Below are 23,267 nucleotides of genomic sequence, written 5' to 3'. Positions count from 1 at the left end.
TTTCAGCAAGCATGAATTACATGCCTACCAAATAAAAAGGTGATTTGTCAAGTGATAAGGATACAAAACAGATAGTTTGGGGAGATTTATAACATTTACACAGAAGAGCAAATTAAGGACCATTTGAGAAAGGAGAGAGCACTAGACTTAGGGGGAAGAGTGGAGAAGGGCTTCCCATAGGAGGTGGTACATGTCCTCAGCTTTGAAGCTAAGGAATCTAAGAGGCAGAAAAGTAAAGGCATATATATCAAACTATTCTAATTGTATTATTAATTCTGTCATCATTTTAATGTGATTAATTTGACAATATTAATACTTTTCTGACAGTTTTCTACAATGTGGTCACTAAAGTCTCAGGAAAGCAGCTCTGATGTTCCCATGAATTCTGGCAAGGTTTAATATAGTGATTTTATAGTTTATAGGTTAGGTTCTATAGTGGCAATGGATTTGGAGAATCTCTTAAATCTTTAGCCCTTCTGGTAGAGTCTGTGAGAGAACCACTGACCTGGGGACCCAAAGAAGTCTCATGCAAGTCTTATTTCTTTAATTCCATATTAACTATTTAATGTCTGTGTGACCTGAGCAAGTCACATAACCTGTCATAGCCTCACTCTTTTCATCTGTGAAATGAGGTAATTATTGTGAAGTTCAAGTGGTATAATGTATGTTAAGAATTTTATATATCTTAAATAATTTGAATTATTGCTATAATTATTATTCTTCAACATAAATGCATAAAGGAAGGATGGATTTCCTTGGCAAAAACAATAGAGTTGTTAGCCATTTTCTTCTCCAATTCATTTTCCAGTTGAGAAAACTGAGGCAAATAGGGTTAGGTGACTTGCCCAGGTCAAACAATCAGAATTTTTGTTTTTCATTCTTCTTTTGCAGTAATTGTTTACACGTGGTCGAACCAATGCCTGTGCCAGGTCATGATGTAGAGGCTTACTGTCTGCTGTGTGAGTGTAAATATGAGGAAAGAAGCACCACTACCATCAAGGTAATTGCTCCCAATACCTTCCTCCCCTCCAGATTCAATTCTTTTCCCATCCCTTCTTCCAACTCTCCACCAATCCAGGTACTGCTAACCATCATCCCCTTCTCACCCAAGAGTCTCCCAACCTTCTCTGGACTTCCTAGCTGACCTCATCACTCTGGTTTCTTTCCAACAGAGTCCAGGATCTAGGAGGAATGATTAGGGCTCTGTCCCTTGTTTGATCCAGTTTCAATCCAATGATTTGCAAGCAAGTTTTTTTAATTTTAAATTTCCAATCCTCTCCCTCTCTCTAGCCCTTCCTACACCCTTTAAGAATGCAAGCAATATAATTGATACTCATTATATATATGAAGTCATGCAAAACATATTTCTATATTCACCATGTGATCAGCAAGCATTCATTAAGTTCTTACTATGTTTCAGGCACAATTCTAACCACTGTAAAGGCCAAGGTCAAAGTGAAATCATCCCAGCTCTCAAGAAGCTTATAAAAACATAATGGGGGTAAACAATTTCTAGTCTCATATTTCCTTTCTAAAAAGAGTAAGAAACCTCTAGGGACCTCATTGATCAGGGATGGATCCTGTCTGACTCTTCAAGACCCCATTTGGCATTTTCTTGGCAAAGATACTAGAGTGGTTTGGCATTTCCTTCTTCAGCTCATTTTACAGATGAGAAAACTGGGGGAACAGGGTTAAGTAACTTTCCAGGGTCACACGGCTCAGAGATATCTGAGGCCAGATTTGAACTAAGGCAGTTCAGGTCTTCCTAACTCCAAGCCCAGACCTTTTCCCATTATGACACTTAACTGTCCATAAATTAAGAAGACAGGTAATCTAAATCATTTAAAAAGAATTGCTCTCTAAGAAGCATCTCTGATAATCCTATTCTCTCTCTCTCTCTCTCTCTCTCTCTCTCTCTCTCTCTCTCTCTCTCTCTCTCTCTCTCTCTCGTTGTATCTAATCTGACCCATAAAGGATGATATTTTAAAAATTGAATCAAATTTATGATCTCATTGGCATACCAATCAATGTTAAACCCATGTCAGAAGTGAGTCTTGAACCCAGGTCTTCCTAACTTTGAGGTAAATTCTCTCTCCCTCCAAGCTACCTCTCCTCTTTTAATTCAAAAGAGCTTTGGGTGAAGAGATAATCTGCCTCCTCCAATCCAATGGTCTGGGTAACCACCCTCAGTCAGCAAGTTTTTATTTCTATCTAACAAAGTCCCTTTCTGTTGTCATTTCCCTTGAAGGGACAGGACCACTGGGCAGAATTTGGAAAGGGTTAGATTTCAGCCCAATTTAAAGAAAAACTTAGCCAACAATTAGAGTAATTTAAAAGTAGAATGGGCTGCCAAGGTCTTAATAGAGGACAATATTATGGGTACATTGTTGAAGGGATGTTTATTCAGAGTGAATTAGATTAGAACCTTTCTGAAGGCCTTTTAAACTGGAATTTTATGATTTCATACAGTGAAGAGCAGCAACCCCTGTGGATTTGTAAATAATTAAATGTCTATTGGCTCTTTTCAGGCTAAATAATGAAACCTTCCCTCCAATTGTCTTTACTCTGACCTAAAGAGCACCTCCCTACCTGTGTTAACTTCTTATGTTCACACCTTTCAAATAAAAAAGGATGTCTGTTCTTTACCCAACACACACACACACACATACACACACACACACACACACACACACACACACACACACACACACACACACACACTCTTCTTCATTACCCTGCCAACTTGTGCAGACTTCATTCCTTTCATCTTCCCTCCTGAGTCGGCCCCTCCCTTAATCAGGTTCCCTCTTCCTCTCTGAACTCCCTCCAATGGGGCCCCGCCCTCTGGGGACCAGATGCCTGAGCCTATACCCTCTGTACCAGATGTCACCTCACCCTGTTTGAGGGAGAAGGGACTTCCCAGCCCCAAGACCTCATCAGACACATTCTCCTAATCCCATGGATTTCCCTCCAGTGATTTTTGCTAAGTGACCTTTCTTCCCCAAGTCTGTTGTAGACCTGACCCCCTTCTTCCTTGCCCCCTACTTAGGATGGAGTTGCAGGGCAAGGATATTAGGATCATAGATTTAAAGCTAGAAAAAACCATAATGCTAATCTTGTCCAGACCATTCATTTTATGGGTGAGAAACTGAGGTTCAGACAGAAAAGGATTTTCCCAGTGTTCTACTAAATTGTAATCTGAGAAATAAGGAATATTTTCCCTTATATAAGGGACAGCAATATATCCAAGAATGGAAGAATGCAACCCTAAATGCCTTTGGCCAAGGATGGAGAGGCAGTTTACCAGGACTAGGGCCAGCAGTAGAAATTATTGACTTTTATGTCTCTCCCATACGATCTGCCTTTGGATGGAGACGATACTCCATTCTTAGTCTTGACCCTCTTTAGAGTCAATCCCCATTCTCCCCAGAAGGATACTGTGAATAATTCTCCTGGATCTTATGACAACAACGATCTCTGAAAACAGAATTCCAGAGTCATAATTTTTCCTTCATCTAGTCTGTCCTACATACAGTAGAATAAAACAATATCCAAACATAGAATATAATAAAAATAATATTTCCCAATCATCACTTGTTTATACTTTTAAAATGGATGTTTATATCCACGATAAGAGGCAGTTAGGTGATAGAATGGAATTAAGAGGGGCCTTGGAGTCAAAAAGCCCTGAGTTCAAACCTGTTCAGATACTTTCTAGCCAACCCTAAAGAAGTCATTTAATTTCTCTTTGCCACAATTTCCTTATAATAATAGTACTCACTTCCCAGGGTTTTTGGAACAAACAAATGATTTAACATATATAAAAGCAAGTTTTAAAACACTAATTTTTTTATTTTTTTAAAGATATTATTTGAGTTTTACAATTTTCCCCCAATCTTACTTCCCTCCCCCTTAACCCCCACAGAAGGCAATTTGCCAGTCTTTACATTGTTTCCATGGTATACATTGATCCAAATTGAACTGATGAGAGAGAAATAGTATCCTTAAGGAAGAAACAAAGTATAAGAGATAGCAAGATTAGACAATAAGATATCAGGGGTTTTTTTTCCTAAATTAAAGGTAATAGTCTTTGGTCTTTGTTCTAACTCCAACAATTCTTTCTCTGGATACAGATGGTATTGTCCATCGCAGACAGCCCCAAATTGTCCCTGATTGTTGCACTGATGGAATGAGCATGTCCATCAAGGCTGATCATCACCCCCCATGTTGCTGTTAGGATGTACAGTGTTTTTCTGGTTCTGCTCATCTCACTCAGCATCAGTTCATGCAAATCCCTCCAGGCTTCCCTGAATTCCCATCCCTCCTGGTTTTTAATAGAACAATAGTGTTCCATGACATACATATACCACAGTTTGCTAAGCCATTCCCCAACTGAAGGACATTTACTTGATTTCTAATTCTTTGCCACCACAAACAGGGCTGCTATGAATATTTTTGTACAAGTGATGTTTTTACCCTTTTTCATCATTTCTTCAGGGTATAGACCCAGTAGTGGTATTGCTGGATCAAAGGGTATGCTCATTTTTGTTGCCTTTTGGACATAGTTCCAAATTTCTCTCCAGAAAGGTTGGATGAGTTCACAGTTCCACCAACAATTAAAACACTAAACTATTGTCAGTTATTATCATCATTATTATTATTAGATTAGATTAAACCTCAGTTTCTTCTTTCATGTGCCCCTCTTCCCTTCAATGGGGTAATTGCTTATAAACCTTGGACATCTCACTCTAGACAAACCTTACATACAGTTTAAACTTCCTCTATCTCAGTGATATGAAATTATTTCTGAAAAGCCCTCAGTCAAAACTTTGTGGTAATTCACTTCCAGGAGCTATTGGCTAGATAGCTCAATGGATAGAACACTGTGCCTGTAGTCAGGGTGACCTGAGTTCAAATCCAGTCTCAAGATATTTATTAGCTACATGGCCCTGAACAAGTCATTGACCCTTTATCCACCTCATTATCTCCTTTGTAAAAAAGAGCTAATAACAGCATCTACCTCACAGGTGGTTGTTAGGACTGAATGAGGTCATATTTGTAAAGCATCTGGCCCAGAGTAAGACCTTGTTCGATCCTTCTCCCTCTAGGAAGTCTTCAATGGCTATTGTTTTTTCCTCACTCCCTCAGAACATGGTTTACAGATGAATTTACATTTCTCTATGTTTTCATGTCTTTGTGATCTTTCAGTTTTGTGTAAGGGTTGGGGGGAGAGTGATCTTCATCTTTAGACTGAAAGATCCTCAAGGGGGAGGGCAGGAGTTGGCTCTTTTTTTGTCTCTGTCTCCCCTGCCTCAACCAGATGTTAACTCCCTCCCTCCCTCACAGAGCTTTGTCCCTTCTTCCCAGGTCATCATTGTCATTTACCTGTCCGTGGTGGGTGCCCTGCTCCTATATATGGCTTTCCTCATGCTGGTAGATCCTTTGATCAGAAAACCAGATGCCTACACTCAGCCACTGCACAATGAAGAAGAGAATGAGGTAACAATGGTGGGGCCATTGGGGGGGAGGGGAGAGAAAGAACACCCCCTTGTGCCATTGGGCTATCAGAAGAGACCACTGCAGATCCTTTTCTAATTCTTCAGGGCCTTTGGTCTCTAAAAAAATCAGAAGACTCAAGTTCAAATCTTGCCTTAGTTTCTCTTTAGCTGTGTGACCTTAAAGAAGTCTTTTCTCTCTCAGTCTCAGTTTCCTCATCTGTAAAATGAGGACAGTAATAGCACCTAACTTATTGGGTTGTCATAAAAATCAAAACAATAACATGTAAAGCATGTTCAAACCTTACATCTTTATATAAATGCTAGCTATAATGATAATATGGAGAAGGAAATGGCAAACATTCTAGTATCTTTGCTAAGAAACACCAAAGGGTTTGACAAGAAGTCAAATATGGACTCACAAACAAAGAGTCAATATGACTGAATGACAAATTACTACTAATAATAACACTAATAGTTATTATTTTCTAGTTAAACTGAGTACTATTACACTTCTAAGTGAGGATTATGTAGCAGTTTCCCATCTGATATTCCTTCTACACCCTTTACGTATAGGATCATAGATTTAGAACTTGAAGAGACCTAGAGGCAGATGATGTTGTAATGGATAGAAAATTGAACTTGGTATCAGGAAGATCTGAGTTCAAATCCTACCTCAAATACTTATTAGCTGTGTGCCTACTACTTTTCCATAAAGATAATAGCATCTGTAATATAAAGGTAATCCATAAATAACGGTAATAACAGCCCCTACCTCTCAGAGTTGGTATGAGGATGAAATAAAAGAATGGGTAAAGTACTTAAGAGACTTTAAAGTCTGTATAATCCAAACTCCTTATTTTACAGATGAAAAACTAAGGCATAGAGAGATGAAATGATTTGCCCAGTGTCACACAGGTAGTAAGTGGTAAAGCCAGAATGTGATCTCAGACTCTCTGATGTCAAACCCATCATTCTCTCCATTGTATACTGTACTTCCTACTTACTTTGCTCCCTCTTTCATGCATATATCCCAAAAGTCTAATAATGCTCATGTACATTAGTGTTTGAACAAATTCTTAGGAATCAACCCCTCAGGTTTCTTCACTTTGATGTCCTGCTAACACCTTACACAGTTCTAATCTGCTTAGTTTAAGATTCCTTGTCTTTCTCATTTATCCCTTACCAGTCCAGAAAGATTAACCAAAATATCTAAAAATATTGATAAAAATGGAGTCCAGTTTACTAGAAACTCAGAAGAAAAAATCCTGCAAAATAAATAAGGGGGAAAAGGAATTAAGGGGGTTAATTCATTCATTCATTCATTCAATAAACATATATTAGGTACCTACTCTTTATTGGACACTGTGGTAGGTAGGTGCCATGAAGAATAAAGATAAACAAGACATGGATCTGGTCTCTGAGGAGCTGTATTCAAAGACCGCTTCTGTATGGATATCACTTAGCCTCTAGGACCTCAGTTTCTTCATTATGTAAATTGAGGTGATCATTCTTCTAAAGGACCAGTGTTGAAACATGCTACCCACATTCTGATAAGAAAGGTAATGGACTCTGGGTGCAGAATAAGACCTTATTTTGGACCTGGCCAATTTGGGAATTTGTTAAAGGGTTTTGCTTTTCTTCTTCAATTAGGGGAGGAAGTAGAAGGGAAAGAGGAAATAGATTTTTATCTACAAAAAAAAAGTTTAATAAAATAAAATAAGATGGTTGGAGTAGATGTACCTTTCAGTCTTAGCTCTGTGGTCCCATGAGCTAAGAAATAGCTTCTACTGTTACCTTTATAGAGTTCTTTCCAGTTTATAAAGCACTTCCACCATCATAGCACACATTTCTAGATCATTTTAAGTTTTACAAAGTACTTTCCTCAAAAGGGAGATAATAAAAGTATTACTCCCCTTCTTAATGATGCAAAAATTGAAACTTGAAGAGATGAAGTGACCTCACCTGAGACAAGATTTGAACCCAGATCTCATAGTTTCTAATCTGGCACTCTGGTTACTTTGACAGCTGCTTCTCTTTATAATACTAAGGAGGGATGAGTCAAGAGCATATGGAGCCATAGTGCAAAGAAATACATAACAAGACTATGAATTATTCATACCCAAACCATCAGGAAGATAAAGGGAAGGAGGAATCATTTCTGACTAGAGTAATAAGGGAAGGCATTATAGAGAATCAGATGAGATTGTGGCTGTTCTGTTGTTTCAGTCATATCCAACTCTTCATGACGCATTTGGGATTTTCTTAGATACTGAAGTGGCTTGCCATTTCCTTCTCCAGCTCATTCTAGAGATGAGGAAACTGAGGCCAACAGGATAAAGGGACTTGCCCCAAGGTCCCACAGCTGTAAGTGTCTGAAGTTGGATTTGAACTCAAGAAGATTAGTCTTTCTGACTTCAGACCCAGTACCCTCTCCACTGCACCACCTAGAAGCTCTGATGTCACTCGATGTTATATGCAATGTTCCATACCTTAGACTCCCACCTTTACAAAGGAGATCTGCTTTGCTTTCAAAGTCTTTTACAACCTGATCCCAAATTATTTTTCCATTAGACCCTTCTCTGAACCCTCCAGGTCAACCAAACTGACTGACCTTCTAACCTTCCTAAACATTACTAATGAGAGAAGTAGAAGAGCTGATTTGAACCCAGGTCTTCTGAATTCTAGAGGGGTCCTGCCTATTTGAGGATTCCAGTGAGTTCATGTAACAGTACTTATAATATAACAACAATAAATATAATATTTTATAGTGCTTACTATGTGCCAGGAAAATGTTAACTACTTTACAATTATTATCTCATTTGATTGATCTTCATCTAAGAGAGGGGAATCAAATTAAACAGCCTGTAACCCTTTTGAGCTCAGCCGAAACCAGATCCAGATTAAAATGCAATTAGGGGGCAGATAGGTGGTGCAGAGGACTGAGCACCTAGTCCTGGAGTCAGGAGGACCTGAATTCAAATGTGACTTCAGACACTTAATAATTACTTTGCTGTGTGACCTTGAGAAAGTCACTTAACCCCATTGCCTTGCAAAAAAAAATGTAATTAGGAAGTATTTAGCAAAATAAATGAAAGCATAATAAAATTAAAACTAAGACAATAAGTGGTCTGCAGGAATCCTTATGTACTGATTATTGGTCCCTATTTCTATTTGAGTTGACATCATTGGTTCTTGATTTTTTGGTGCATTTCTGATGAAGTCTCTGGATCCCTCCTCAAAATAATGTTTTAAGTGCAAGTCACAGGATTTACAATGCAATATACAGGATTGCAAATGAAACCAACTAGATTTAATTGAAACAAACTTTTTAAAAACAAATTCTCTGATAATCCCCCCACCCCCCCAAGGGAAAACCTACCCAAATACACTGATAGGTGAAGAGCGAATAGACTCAGGGGAAGGGACAGAAATTAGACAGATCTTCAGAATAAAGGGTGTGGCCAAAGTATTCCTGGGCCATCCATCTCTTAGGTGGACCAGACTTCCTCAGTTCTACCCTCCCTTCCTGCTCCAGCTTCCTGTTGATCTGATTTTGACTGAGGGTGGAGCAGAAGAGAGGATGAACATTTCCCTATGGGGGGGGGGGGTCTATGTTTTGGGAAGGGGGTGGTACAGACAGTTGGGTGGTCTGATGTTCAAGGGAGGAAACTTCAGTTCCCTACCTGGTTATTAATGTGCAGTAATAGCAGCCCTGATAGGGGAGGGGCATAGCTAATAAACACATGGTGATTAGGGGTAATGTGGTAATTGCAGTCCTGGATGGGGGTGTAATTGAGAGATGCTGCATGGTGATTATATAGCCTGGTGCTGCTATTTCCCTGGAATGCATGGCTCTCAGGCATGGCCTTTGTTATGTCTCTAGCCACCAAGGATACAAAGCTAGAGGGAAGGGTATCAGCCCCTCCTCTTCACCCCTAGGAAGAGGTGCCTCTCTAACTTTTAGGGTGATGATCAAAAGATCAAAGATTTAGAGTCGAAAGAGACCCTAGAGAGAATCTAGTTCATCCTTCTTCAGTTGAGAGATGAAAAACTTGAAGCCCAGAGGTCACACAGATGACCCACCCAAGGTCACACAGGTTGTCAGAGCTAGAATTTAAACCCAGATCCTCTCCCCTCCAAATCCATCACTTTAGCGCTATCTTCAAATGGACAAAAGTCTATTATGTAGAAGTAACTGATTTGTCTCTTGCTCCAGAAGATAGAACTATAACACTATTGAATAGACTAACTTCAAGTTAATATAAGAAATAACTTCCCAACGATCAGAGCTTCCTCGAGGACAGGCTGCCTTATGAAGTGTAGTGAGTTTCCATGCCTAGACATGTTCAAGAACAATGCTAGATGGTCAAAACTGAAGATATTTTACAGTGGGGCAGAGATTCTTAAGCTTTTTTGTGTTAAGGTGGCCTTGTTGGCAGTCCAGAGTAGCAGTCTTATAGGTCTCTTCTCAGACTAATGTTTTTGAATAATGAAGTAAATGTTAGCTTTTAATTAGTTATGAGTGAAAAATGAAGATATAATTATTTTCCCCAAGTTCACGGACCCTCTAGACTAGATGGGCATAGTGGATTCAGTTTTGAATAGACCTTAGAACTCATGCAATTCAACTTTCTTATCTTAAAGAGGAGAAAATGGAAACCAAGAAATTGTAATTGTTCAAGGTCACATTAAAATGTAAGTATCAAGAGCTAGAATTTGAAATCAGATCCTTTGTCTCCAGTTAAGTCCATCTCCCCCTGAGCCATGACCTGTAATGGGGTATGATTCTTTTATATGTCTATTCAGATGTTAGGGAGTCTTTGGTTCAGACTCAGGGAATAACTCAGGCCTCCCTCCTTAGTGATTCCTCTTCTGCCAGAGATATTCATCTTTTCCCATTTCTTGTGAAATAAAACACCAACAGGTCAGAAGTGAGTGTGTTTGGAGTTACCCCCTAAGGGCCTTAAATCTGATGATATCCTCTGACCTGACTTGAGAATCTGATCCAGTAGCATCCCTTCTCTGATACCTCCTAGGATGAGGAGGTCCCTCTACCTCATAATTCTTAAATGGCTGTTTTTCTTTCATTTTCTTCTATTTTTATCTATATTAATTCTTACCCTCCTTTAAGCAAGAAACTCATGAAATCAAACTTGTGTTTGGCATTATACAGGAACAGTCCCTATGATCTTAGCCATCCAAGACACCACGGCAAACACATAGAGAAGATAGATGCAATAAATAGAAAAAAACACAAATGTTTATACTCTGCTTAAGTCAAAGATTTATGTACATTAGTGAACCTTGAGTGATAAGAGAGCTATGGGAATTTCATTATTAGAGAACACTGGGGTGCAAGAAGTTATCTCCTCTTTGGATTCGTAGAAGAAGTAGGAGGTCATGAGATGCTGTAAGTACAGAAAGCAGAATGGAAATCTTTTGGAGTTCAGAGAAATTTAGAGACAAAAGCAGTATCATGGACCAGATCAGCAGGCTCTTCATGCCTATGAAGTCCTCAGAATAATGTTTTTAAATGCAGAAAATTAAATCCATAAAAAGGCAAAGGAAACCAATTATATCAAAATTTTCCAATTATATTGAAATGGAGACCAAATATATTAAAACCAATTATATTGAAAAAATAATTTTTTTAGAAAACAAATTCACTTACCCCAAATTAATGAATCCACCCCCCTTATTTTACAAGTGAAGAAACTGAGGCTCAGAAAGATTAAATGATTTACCCAAACTCATTTAAGTAACGAAATATCAGAGATAGAAGTCAAACCAATTTCAAGCGCAGAACCTTACTCTTATAGCTGAATTTAGTAAGGGTAATGGTTGGATGGCATGTGGTCATGCCAATATATCAGTGCAGAATTGGTATACTCCTGGTTTCTTTGACTCCAAATTTATTATTGGTCCTATACCATGCCATGATGTGTAGGGCAGGTAGGGAAACTAAAGTGAGCTTGGGAACCTATCTCTTCATAGTATCCTTTAAGGAGATAACAAAGAGCCTTTTATTATAATAGTAGGAATTTTGGTTTCTCCCTAGAAAGAACAGGACAGCTGAGCACTAAACGACCTGTGAGAATTTCTTCCAAACCAAGGTGTCCAAGATTCCTTGAAAGTTAGGGTTCTACCACATCAATCAAACTGGTGCCTTGACCTCAAGCCCATTTCCCTCTGAGAATCCAGAGCTTCAGCCTAGAGGATCCACCCAGATGCAGCCAGGCTTAGGATCAGATGACTAGGTCACATCTTTAGGGTCAAGAGTTCTGGGTACCCATTGATTCTCCAGGCACAGTTCTTCTACCTAAGAAGTTCTCCCAGGGGCCATAGTGATTGCAAAGGCATCAGGTAGGAGCCCTTTCCAATGTCAGGCCCAGGGTCCCCAGGAGGAGATGAAAGCCTGTCCCTTTCCCTTTGAAAACTCTGGCAAGAACCACCCCAGCCTCCTGATTGCTGTGTGCTGTCTTTTCTGGGATTCCAACAGTATTAGTGCTAATCCCAGAGCTCAGACACCCTTTGAAAGGAGGAAGTGAGCGTGTTTGCTTGGACAGAAATGACAAACAGAGGGGGTTTGTTTTTTTTTTTCAGATGCACAGGTTTAACCTTCTTTGAAGGGAGGGAAGGATAAGCTATTCATAGAAACACCTAGCTGTTCCCTGTGCCTCATGGCTTGGTCCTTCATGAGTTAACCGAGAAACCTTGCATTATCTCAAATAAGTATAGAAAAGGGCTTGGTGAACCTTGAAGCAACATCTAAATATAGCTATTATCAAGATCTTCATCACCATCATTATTGGTTCAGACCCAGTTACTTGGTTCAGATCTGAGCAGCATACCAAGTTGGACATGATGATCTCTTAGGTTCCACCTAACTCTAAGAGTCTTTAGGATAGATAGGTGTGATTGGGACCCTAAGAGAGAGATGTAGCAGCAGGGTGGTACATTCATTCCATAGAGTACTGGACTTGGAGTCAAAATAGCCTGAGTCTGAAATTTGCCTTACTAGTTGTATGACCTCAAGTAATTCACTTAACCTCCATTTTCCTCAATGGTAAGTTGGGAGCTATCATAAACAACTTCCTCCTAGGGTTGTTGTGATGATAAAATGAGATAACATATTTAAAGCAGTTTGAACAGCTTAAATAATATATACTAGCTAGCTATTCTTTTTGTAGAAAAAGGCTCAAGTTTAGTTATAATGGTGATTAGAAAAAAATTAAAGGGTGGGGTTCATTCACTCTGGAGAAAGGAAAGACCAAATAAAGATTAAAAATGATTCTTTACATATAAAAATAACTATTCATTATCATGTATTATATAACCAGTTTGTGGATCCAAAGTTAGATAGAATATGATGTTAATATTAAGGATCTTTCTATCTAAAAGATATATAGACATATCCATATTCATATACATATACATATGAATAGACCCAAAAGGTAGCTATTTAAATTGACATCAGTTTGAACAGAAGTCACCAATTGTGTCCCCCATGATCCTTCCTTGGCCCTATGTAATTTAATATGGCCATGATGACTCAAGTCTAAGGGAACTAGAAAAGGGGTTGACTCCATGAGAGTTTCATGTTTATCTTTGGTGGGACCTGGGAAGTTTACTAGTATCACTTAGGGCTAGGATGACAAAATATATTGTCTCTGCTCCTTATAAATTAAAAAGAAAGAAAGAAAGAAAGAAAGAAAGAAAGAAAGAAAGAAAGAAAGAAAGAAAGAAAGAAAGAAAGAAAGAAAGAAAGTTAAAGTTGTATAAATGGGAAAGGTAACTGGATGAATCTAGATCTCGACCCCTTTTAGAGTGGTTTGTTGTATTGCTGGCTCTTCTCACTCTAGCCCTGTCAGGGACACTACTCTTTCTATTGCTATATTCAGCTCCCATACTTTTCCAGGGACAAATATTGGGGACAGGCCTGGGCTGGAGAGAAAGGGAGATAAGGTTATTGAGATTCTTCCTGCTGCCTCTCCTAAGAGGGAGCAAGGATTAGGCTTTGATTTGATGCATCTCTGGAGCAGATGTGGTGTCTTTAATACCTTTTAATCAGATTATTAGCAGTGGAAACACAGGACCACTCAGCAGCAGCTTTTCCCCCACTTAGGAGCTGTTTGTTAAGACTTTACATGAAGGGGAAACAAATGACACTGTGGTAATGTGGTGGATTTTAGCATGTTCCCTTAATGCTGCTACTCTTGGCTCCCTGGTGGATTCCAATCCTCCACTGGTGAGACATAGACATGCAAGGGGGAGAACTCAGCCCTCCCATCCCAGATACTGAGTGCTGAAGGGATAGCTAAGGCAGGGTCACTCAGCCCACACTGGAACTCTCCTTTCTCATCAAAAAAGGAGAGAGCAGGTGGAGAACTTTACCTGGCTTATAAGTGAAGACCATAGGCTCATAGAACATAGGATTAGAGCTGGAAGTGACCTGAGAAATCATCAGGTCTAACTCATCTCCTTTTTATGGATGAGGAAATTGAGATTGGGAGAAGTTATGTGGATTCCCCAAGGTCATACAGCCAGTAAACATCTGAGGCTAGATCTGAATTTGGATCTACCTGGCTACAAGCCTAGCATTCTATCTACAGCACTAGCTAGCTACCTTATTATACTCAGGAAGCAAGTGGATGTTGTTGGAATGAGTAAGAGGAAATTACTTAATCTTCACAGTCCAGATAATCATAATCTTAGAGCTAAAAGGATCATAAAAGTTATCTAGCCCCATCTCCTCATTTTACAGATGAGTAGACAAAATATAGCCCAAAGTCACATTAAAAGCCCCCGGATCCTCTGACTGTAAACAGATAGAGTGGTGCAATGGATAAAGCACTGACCTTGGAGTCAGAAGGATGGGAGTTCAAATCCAGCCTCAGGCACTTGCCACTTACTAGCTGTGAACCTCGGGCAAGTCACTTAATTCTGCCTCACATCCAGGGTCATCTCTAGTTGTCCTGATCCATACATATCTGGCCCCTGGACCCAGACAACACGGAAGTAGAAAGTGAGGCAGGTGACTTCTTAGCCCAGTACCCCTTTCTCTCAAATTCAATTCATGTGCTTGTCATTGCATTACCTCTCTAATGTCATGGTTTTCTTCGGGAACGAAGGACAAACATCAAGGGGTGCAATGAGCAAAGCACCAAACCTGGAATCAAGGAGACCTGAGTTCAAATCCAGTCTTCAATATTTACTAGTTGTATAATCCTGGGCACGTCACCTAACTACCTCAGTTTCCTTGGGTGTAAAATGAGCTGGAGAAGGAAATGGCAAACCACTCCAGTATCTCTGCCAAGAAAACCCAAATGGAGTCTCAAAGAGACTGATACAGCTGAAAAACGACTGAACAACAATTCCCATGACTCTGAATTCAGCATTTTTTCCATTGCTTTGTTAACCTCTCCATACATCTGGAGGTTTATCAGTCCTTCCACAGAATTATAGTGCTGGGAGGAAACTTAGAGGCTGTGTACTTTAATCCCTACCTGAGGAGAAATCTTCTCTAGTCATCAAGTGATCATCCAACTCTTCCTTGAAGACCTCCTATGATGGAAAATACCATCACAAAGGCAGCCTATTTCATTGCAGAAATCTTTTTCCCAATGATTTCCTCACAATTTTCACCTATTGCTTCTAGATCTGCCCTCCATGTCCAGGCTGATACCTCTTTCTACATAACAAACAGTCAGATAGTTGCTGTCCCATTCTTCCTGTACTTCCTCCCCCACCAGGCTAATCACAAACCAGTTGTTCATCCTTCCTTTTTGAAGAGGACCAGTGACATTCATGGGGTGAAATGGAATGGTTACCAGCATCTTTGATATCCTGCCTCCCTCCCTCCCATTGATCAATGTCCTTGCACTTGCCTAACCAGTCATGCAAACAATACCTATTAGATTTATTTTTAATGTCAATAATGCAGAAATCCCATAGTAATGGAGCCAGAGAAAAGAAATAACACACAGAGTTTGGAACATTATTCTGCTTAACTGTTTTCATTTCAATTTATTTTATCAACAATGAAGAATCTCTTCTTCAAAACTGTGCTGAGCACTAAAAGAGCTACAGAGTTGGGACCACAGGCCTAAGATCACAGATTTAGAGCAAGAAGGGTCCTACAGGGGACATAGATTAAGAGCGGGAAGAAATGGTCCAATCCCTAGACTTTACAAATGAGAAAACTGGTCCAGAGACAGAAAGTGACTTGTCTAAGATGGTCCAACAGTAAGGGCCAGAGAGTATGATTTGCCCAGCTATTGATGTTTTCTCTTAATATTTGGGCACATGTGTTTTTAGAGAGTGCAGGAGAAAGGAACTCTGAGGGTTCATGGACACATGAAGGTGAGAAAGAGAAATGTTTTTAACATCCCACAGAATCTCATAATTGGAAGTAGTCTCAAAGGCTGTCCAACCCAACTGGTACCTGGAAAGAGCTTCCCTTACAAAGAAGCTTTGGGATCCTTTTGTGTGACCTCTTGGCAGTATGGTGAAGCCTAGGGACCTCTTCTCAGATTTGTACTTTAAAATGCATAGCCTAACACAATAGGAGTACAAAGGAAACCAATTCTCTTGAAATAAATCTATCCAAATAATTTAAAGAAGATTCATGGTCTCTTAGATCTGGAATTCCTAGAGGGTTGAGACTCCCTAGTTCACTTTGTACTTTGGCAAATGGTATGTATGCATGTGTGTGAGTGGAGAGGAAGATACTTTTTAATTTTTTGAGGGGGGGTTGATAAACTTTCCAACCAGCACCCCCCCCCCCCAGCAGCTAGTTATCTCCCTGGGTGACTTCCTACCTGGCTGATCATTCTCTTCCCCATCCCCCTTCCCCATCCCACCCCACCCCACCCTGATGCTCCCTCCCTCCTCCCCCTGACTTGGCAGCCGGAGGATGACAGAAGCTGTGCCAGCTTAGGGCCTTTAGAAGCAAAGTTTCATGTGCAGGGCGGCTCTGGGCTCCCAGAGGTGTGCTAATCCCTTAAGAGGTGTGTGGCAGGAGATGAGAGACACGAAGAGGCTGGGAGGAAATCCCCATGGGGGCGCGGGCCTGGCCCTCGGCTCTAATCCTCCCAAAGATCAGGCTCGGGTCCTTCAGGAAATGCAAGGGCTCGGGAGCTTCAGAAGCGGGGAAGTGGTAATTAGAGAAGAAGGCTGCTTTCCACAGAGGCAGTTCCGAGATCGAAGGGGAAGAGGAGGCGGGAGTAGGGGGGGAGATTTTTGGGGGGGGGGGGGCAGGGGGTAAGGACATGAGAGTTGAGAATGAACCTCAAGAAAGGTCAGGGAGAAAAGGGGAGGGGGAATGGTAGTCTCCAGATAAGGGACACTAGCACCCCAGATTCTCATCTGAGCTCAGATTCCTCAGAATAATAGATTCTATCACCTCTTTTCCTGAAAAACAAAAGGGGTGAACTGTGACCAGGGAACCCGGGTGCTTCACCCTGGGGTCTTCTTACTTCATAAATCAGAATCCCATAATCTCAGAATTGAAAGGAGCTTTGGAAACCACCCAGTCCAACCTAGACCTGTAAGGAGCCCCTATTAAAATAGAATGTCCAACAAGTCTTTACTTGGAGACTTCTATTAAGGAGCCCATAAGGCAGCTCCTTCCACTATTTTTGGTCAGTTTCTCCCCCCTTACATCAGCCACCCATTGCTCCAATCTCAGTCATGTAGAGCAAAGGAGAAAAGTCTATTCCCTCCTCCTCCAGTCAGCTCCCCATCAGATATCTGGATACACCTGTCTTGACCCATTTCACGCCCCCCCCCAGCCTTCTTTTCCCCCATCAAGTCCTTTCAGCTGATCCTCAAGTAATATGATCTCAAAACTCTTTCCCCTTCTGATTGCTCTGATTTGGATCTACACCAACCCCAAGCAGATTCAACAGCTCCTGTCTAGGACAAGCTCTATAACTGCCTTGGAGTAGCCAGGTGTTGTGGTAATGTTAATATGCATTTACATGGCCCTTGAAGGTTTGAAAAGTGATTTCTTCATAACCATCCCAGGAGACAGGTAGTTTTTATCATTCCCATTTTGTGTACAGGTGGAGAAATTTAACTCTTAGTGATTGTGATGTGCCCCATTCTAAACTGCTAGTGTCTGAGGCAAGATTTGAACTCTCCTGGTCTCCTGACTCCAAGTCCCAAGCCCTAATAAGCCTTGCTGCCTTATACATCTTTTTTGTTTGTTTGTTTGTTTAGCTTTATAGAGTCCTGTGAGGTTTATTCAATGCAAAGTTTTAGAAATTTCAAGAATAAAAGAAAAAGAAATGGGGTTTATTACTAGTCCCTACTTCTTCAGAAACTGGAATAAGACCTATTCCCCCATACAAAGCCAGTCAAATAGGATTTAGAACTGGAGGGAACCACAGCAACCATCCAGGCCAATTTCCTCCTTTTAACAGGTGAGAAAAATGAAACCTCAAGAAGTAAAAATGACTTGTAAAAGATTAATTAGGTAATAAGAAATAAAGCCAGGATTTGAATCCAGGTTTGTCCTCCAAGAACCCTTCAGGGAATTTCTCCCAGCTAATGAGGAACACTCAGAGAATTATTCAATAATGTCATCCAGAAATCACCCACCATCCCATGCTTCCAAGGCATTTCCATGAAATGCCCTGAAGTCTTGCATCTTATGCTCAGACAACTATCTTTTTCTTTTTTAATTTAAATATCTTATTTATTTTTCCAACTACCTGCAAGAGTAGTTTTCAACTATCATTTTTTTTTTGCTGGGTTTTGAGTTTTAGTTTTCTCCCTCCTCCCATGAGCAAAAAGCAATCTAATACAGGCTGTACTTGTATAATCAGGCTAAACATAGATCCATATTAATCATGTTGTGAAAGAAGAATCAAACCTAAATGGAAGAAAAGAACATTAGAGAAGGGGGAAATGACATAATACATAAGACAACTTTTAAAAATTAAACTTTGGTCTGCATTTTTATTGTTCTTTTTTGCAAGGCAATGGGATTAAATGACTTGTCCAAGGTCACACAGCCAGGTCATTTTTAAGTGTCTGAGGGTGCATTTGAACTCAGGTCCCTCCTGACTCCAGGGCCAGTGCTCTCTCTATGGTGCCACCTAGCTAACCCCCTTGTTCTGCATTTAAACTTCATAGTTCCTTCTCTGGATATGAATGGTATCTTCATCACAATTCTTTTAGAATTGTCTTTGATTATTGTACTGCTGAGAAAACATTTATCTTTAACAGCAAGGGTAGGATGGGCAGTGGATGACATCTAGATAAAGACTGAAAGGGCAGCAACAAAACTGCTCACTCCCTGCCTGGAATCTATGCCCTCCCAGGTCCAATTATCATCTGGGGAAACAGAAACACAGAGCCTTAGAAACATAGCCAGCAGGTAGCCAACAAGGAAAGGGCAAACCTGGAAGTCCAGGCTTTCAGCACCTCTGAAAGTGACTTCCTTCTTCCCATTGTTAATGGAATTCTCTGCTTCTGAGGTAGCACTTCCCCCAAGACAGTGTTGTAGTCCCAATATTGGGAAGTCAAAAATCAAATGAAAACAAGGGGGGAAGGGCACTAAATAGTATTATAAGGGTATCTGTGAGCCATATATTGACTTAGAAAATCACATATTAACATTGCCTACATTCTATTGTCATTTATTTATTTTGTTAAGCATTTCTCAACTACATTGATGTCTAATTCTATCCCTTGAAAATGCTTCTTTGACACCTGTGTTGTGAAAGATCCCGTGAAAGGTGTTTATTGTGTTAATAATAAGGGTATTGTGGTTTCAGTGGCTGAGAGAACTCCCATGGAAGAATCAAGAAGAAAATTGGCCCTTTCTGTATGACTGGAGACTCTTAAACAGTCTGGATACTGAGGACACTGAAGGTTTAAGGGTTGTAAGCTCAGGGTCCCACCACCAGGATACCTACACCCAGATCTTCTTGGCTTTGAGGCCAGTTCTCTATCCACTAGGTCATGTTGCCTCTTACTGGTAATAATAGTTCCCACTTTAATAATGTTTTAAAAGTCAGTCAAATGCTCTCCCAATAATTCCCTGAGATGTAGGACCCAGAAGCAAGAGTTGGGAGGCTCTGGGTGATCACCTACAGAAAATCCTGGAGAAACAAACATCAAGATGCTTGATAAGGGGAGAGGAGCAGGAGGAGTTTCTGCAACATGATTCATAAACAGCCTTGCCTTTCCAGCTCAACTGGAGTAGGACATGCTGAAAACGAGGCCCTTGGAAGCTGCTCCTGTGGCTTCCTGAAATCTGAAAGCTCCTCCAACTCTCCCATTTCTTTTTCTTTGCAGGATGCCCGTTCTCTGGCAGCAGCTGCTGCCCCGCTGACGGGACCCCGAGCCAACACGGTACTGGAACGGGTAGAGGGCGCCCAGCAGCGATGGAAGCTGCAGGTGCAAGAACAGAGGAAGACAGTGTTTGATCGTCACAAGATGCTCAGCTAAATGGGCCGGGTCAATTAGGCCGAGAGGAAGAGGAGGCCATGAGGGCTGGTGGCTGGGGAACTTGTTTTCCCCCCTCTCTCCGTCTTTTTTCTCTCTGAATTCTTCCTGTTAGAAGCCCGTGGCATTGTCCTTCTTTCCTACCTACCCTCAACCTCTCTTCTCCCTCAGACATAATCTTTTAAGCCAGTGATCCAGGGAGAGTTAGCCCCCATATCTCAATGCATCTCAGGGCTTTGAATTTGCTGGGGGTGGGAGGACTCAAAGGGAAGAAAGACATTTCCAAAGACATCAGGATTGGGTAGGAAATGTCTTCCCTCCTCTATGCATTCCCTAACTTATCTCTAAATACAGAAAACTTCCGCATCCCTGGGAGAGTGAGGTAAGGGCATGTGGAATATCTTATCTTGGGGTGGAAAAAAGAATCCCTGCCCAGCATGTCCTTGCTTCTCTCTTCTCTGCTGTGCTGTAGACCCACTGAGACTATTCCCTACATTCATCAGACACAGTCACACAACTTCTGTTCCATCCTGGTCCAAATCCTGTTGTCACTTCCATTGAAGATCTTATTTAGCTGACATCCTGTAGTCAAGGTATAACCTCCCCAACATCTTCCTCTCTTTTGTTCATCTCTTCTCTAGATGTAGTTCAGTACCCCGATCTATTTTTTTTATTTTACTTCCAAATGTCCTAATGCTGGAGGGACAAACCTCTCCCATCCTAACCCAACTATAAACTGAGACCATCCCATCTACCCCTACTCCCAGCTACTAATTCAAAGGAAAATGGCTGGATCCTCTGACATCCTAGAGAAAGGAGCAGACTCACTCTCTGATCTCAAAGATCATTCCCTCAATGAATGGAGAGAAGTGTCTATCTTTATCATCATTTTGCCGTCCTGCCTGTAAGCCAAGGAAATAATGATTAAATCATGTTTTATCTCCCCTCCATCCTCAACCTATAGGATCTCAGGAGCCTTTAAGACCCAGGAGGAGATATGGGGAGGGGGGGCATATTATTCTCCATTAGTCTGAGTGGGGAAAATAGATTTGGAGCTCTTGGAGCTAGATAGGACAGCAGAACCCAGGTAACTTGTCTTCCAAACCAAACCCTGGTGCTGACAAACCTTTCAAGATTCCCTGGAAGGGGGTGGAGAGGGAGGAGTAACCCAATCATGGAAATCCCTGGATTCTAAAACTGTGAATATATGAATCATCACCATGAGGCCAGAGCTTCTATCCCTTGAGACTTCCCCACAGTTCTCATTTTTGCTTATCTTGTTTGGTGCTTTCCTCAGATCAATACCTACTGCTGTTCTAATAGTGAGCAGACTGAGCGAATATCAGTTGGAAATATCTTGGAAAACTCCCAGGGTCTAGGGATTAGGCAAGGGAGGACAGTCAGAGAAGTAGGAATTACCCTATTAGCAAGTGACCCCAGTTTCTGAGGTCTCCCAGAACAAGACTGGCTATTGGGCACAGTGGTGAGAGGAAAGTGATAGAAGTATGGAAAAAACTTAACTAGGAAGAACAAATTAGGCAAAAACAAGAAGTAATTCAAATTTCTGCCCTAGGAAATACATATTATATATATATATACATGTATATATATATATATATATATATAAATATATATACATACATAAATGTACTGAAAATCTTCATACATGCAACCCTACTGTATACTATAAAGAGACTTCTAAAAGAACAGAAATTTATGGGACCCAGGCCCAAAATTACAAACAGGTAGTTTGAAGAATTGCAAGTAAATATAGGACATAGTACAAGGACTGGAAAGGGAGAAAGAATGAATTGAGAGATGAGACCCAGCTAAGGATAGTCAGAGAAAGTTTCTGGGAGAGGGGAGGAGAGTTTACAGCAGGGTACCTAAGGACTAGAGAACATGGTTGGAAGGACCCTTGGACTAGAATGGAGGTATTTAAGTCAAATGAAATGGGTACAGGGCTGTAAAGGTTGATAAAAATGGGCTAAATGTGGGGTAAGAATAAGATAGCTGGGTAAGTGGTGGAGGTCAAAAGGATATGGGATTGACATAAACAGCTGCCGAGACATCATTGCAACTTCACTCCTAGGCAGACCACATCTGGTGGGAAATGAAAGGGCAGCAGAGAATCACCATGCAATTATTAAGCACTTACTGTATGAGTGAAATGGCAATTGGGTGGTTGAGTGGATAACACATTGGATTTGGAGCCTAGAGGAAGACTTTGAGTTTGAAACCTACATCCAACACTGCTTAGCTATTCAAGCCTGGATACATGATAAAACCTCTCTCAGCTTGTTCCTTTATCTATATAAAACAGGAGTAATAATAGTAATAATAATGGTACCTAATAAACAGGGTTGTTATAAATACCAAGTGAGATAACTGAAGAAAAGCACTAGACAAAGTGTCCCAAAAGTCTTAGTGCTTAAATCCACCCTTAGTATCCCCAAACTACAGTGGGGTTCTAAGCACTAGGACTTTTGGGACACACTATGTCCATGTTCTGACCATGAGTGGGAAAATAGTGGCTGTTGAGGGAATTAGGGAAGGCCTCCTTTGGAAGATGGCTCTCCTGCTGAGAGTTGAAAGAAGTCAGAGACTGTAAGAAGTTGGAAATAAGGATGGAGAATATTCCAAGTATAGGGAGAGCCAATAAAAAGACAGGGAGTACAGGGGACAAGAGACAGCTGCCAATAAGGGGTTTCTAGATTGTACTGGGGAAGGGAGGGAAGGAAATGTTAAGAAATCTGAAAAGGTTAGGAAGGGGCCAGCTTGGGAAGGGCTTTACGTGGTTAAGGCAATATTTTCTATGGGATCTTGGCAATCGTAGGGATTCACTGAAGTTAATTAGGTTGAAATGGTCAGATATGTACCCAGAGGAAAATCACTTTATCAGCTGGATGGAATTTGGATTCAAGAGGAAGAAATTTCTGCAATAGTTCAGGCATTTATTAATCACCTACTGTATACCAGTCACTGTTAAATAATTTGCAAATATTATCTCATGTGATCATTACCACAATCCCAGAAGGTAGGTTCTATTATAATTCTCATTTTACATTGGAGGAAACTGAAGCAGACAGAGGTTAAGCAAGTGACTTGCCCAGGATCACACAGCTAGTTAAAAGTATCTGAGGTCAAATCTGAACTCAGAGCTTCCTGACTTCAGACCTAGGGTTCTTATCTACTTATCACCCATCTGCCTTTGGGACCTGAGCTGGGATGGTGCTCTGCGGGTGGAGATAAAAAGGACAGGTTTTGGCCACTGATCAGTTGTGGGGCAAGTGAGAGAAGAGAAATTGAGGG

At 40.7% G+C, this 23,267-nt stretch overlaps 1 protein-coding gene across 2 annotated transcripts in view; it reads left to right on the top strand.

Moving 5' to 3' along the window:
• The window catches only part of TMEM9 (transmembrane protein 9), a 29,959-nt gene extending 8,436 nt beyond the window's left edge, over positions 1–21,523 (top strand). For both annotated transcript variants that reach the window (XM_074222344.1, XM_074222345.1), the window contains exons 4-6: positions 892–1,000; positions 5,368–5,499; positions 19,806–21,523. In XM_074222344.1, coding sequence (XP_074078445.1) covers positions 892–1,000; positions 5,368–5,499; positions 19,806–19,958 — 394 coding nt within the window. In that variant the 3' untranslated portion in view covers positions 19,959–21,523. The remainder of the gene's footprint in view (positions 1–891; positions 1,001–5,367; positions 5,500–19,805) is intronic.
• Positions 21,524–23,267: the final 1,744 nt, after the last annotated feature.

Source organism: Macrotis lagotis, chromosome 2 (assembly GCF_037893015.1).
Source record: "Macrotis lagotis isolate mMagLag1 chromosome 2, bilby.v1.9.chrom.fasta, whole genome shotgun sequence".
In the NCBI taxonomy this organism is placed as follows: Eukaryota; Metazoa; Chordata; class Mammalia; order Peramelemorphia; family Peramelidae; genus Macrotis; species Macrotis lagotis.
Note: the sequence above shows the minus strand (reverse complement) of the source record. Positions and strands in the feature narration are given on the sequence as shown.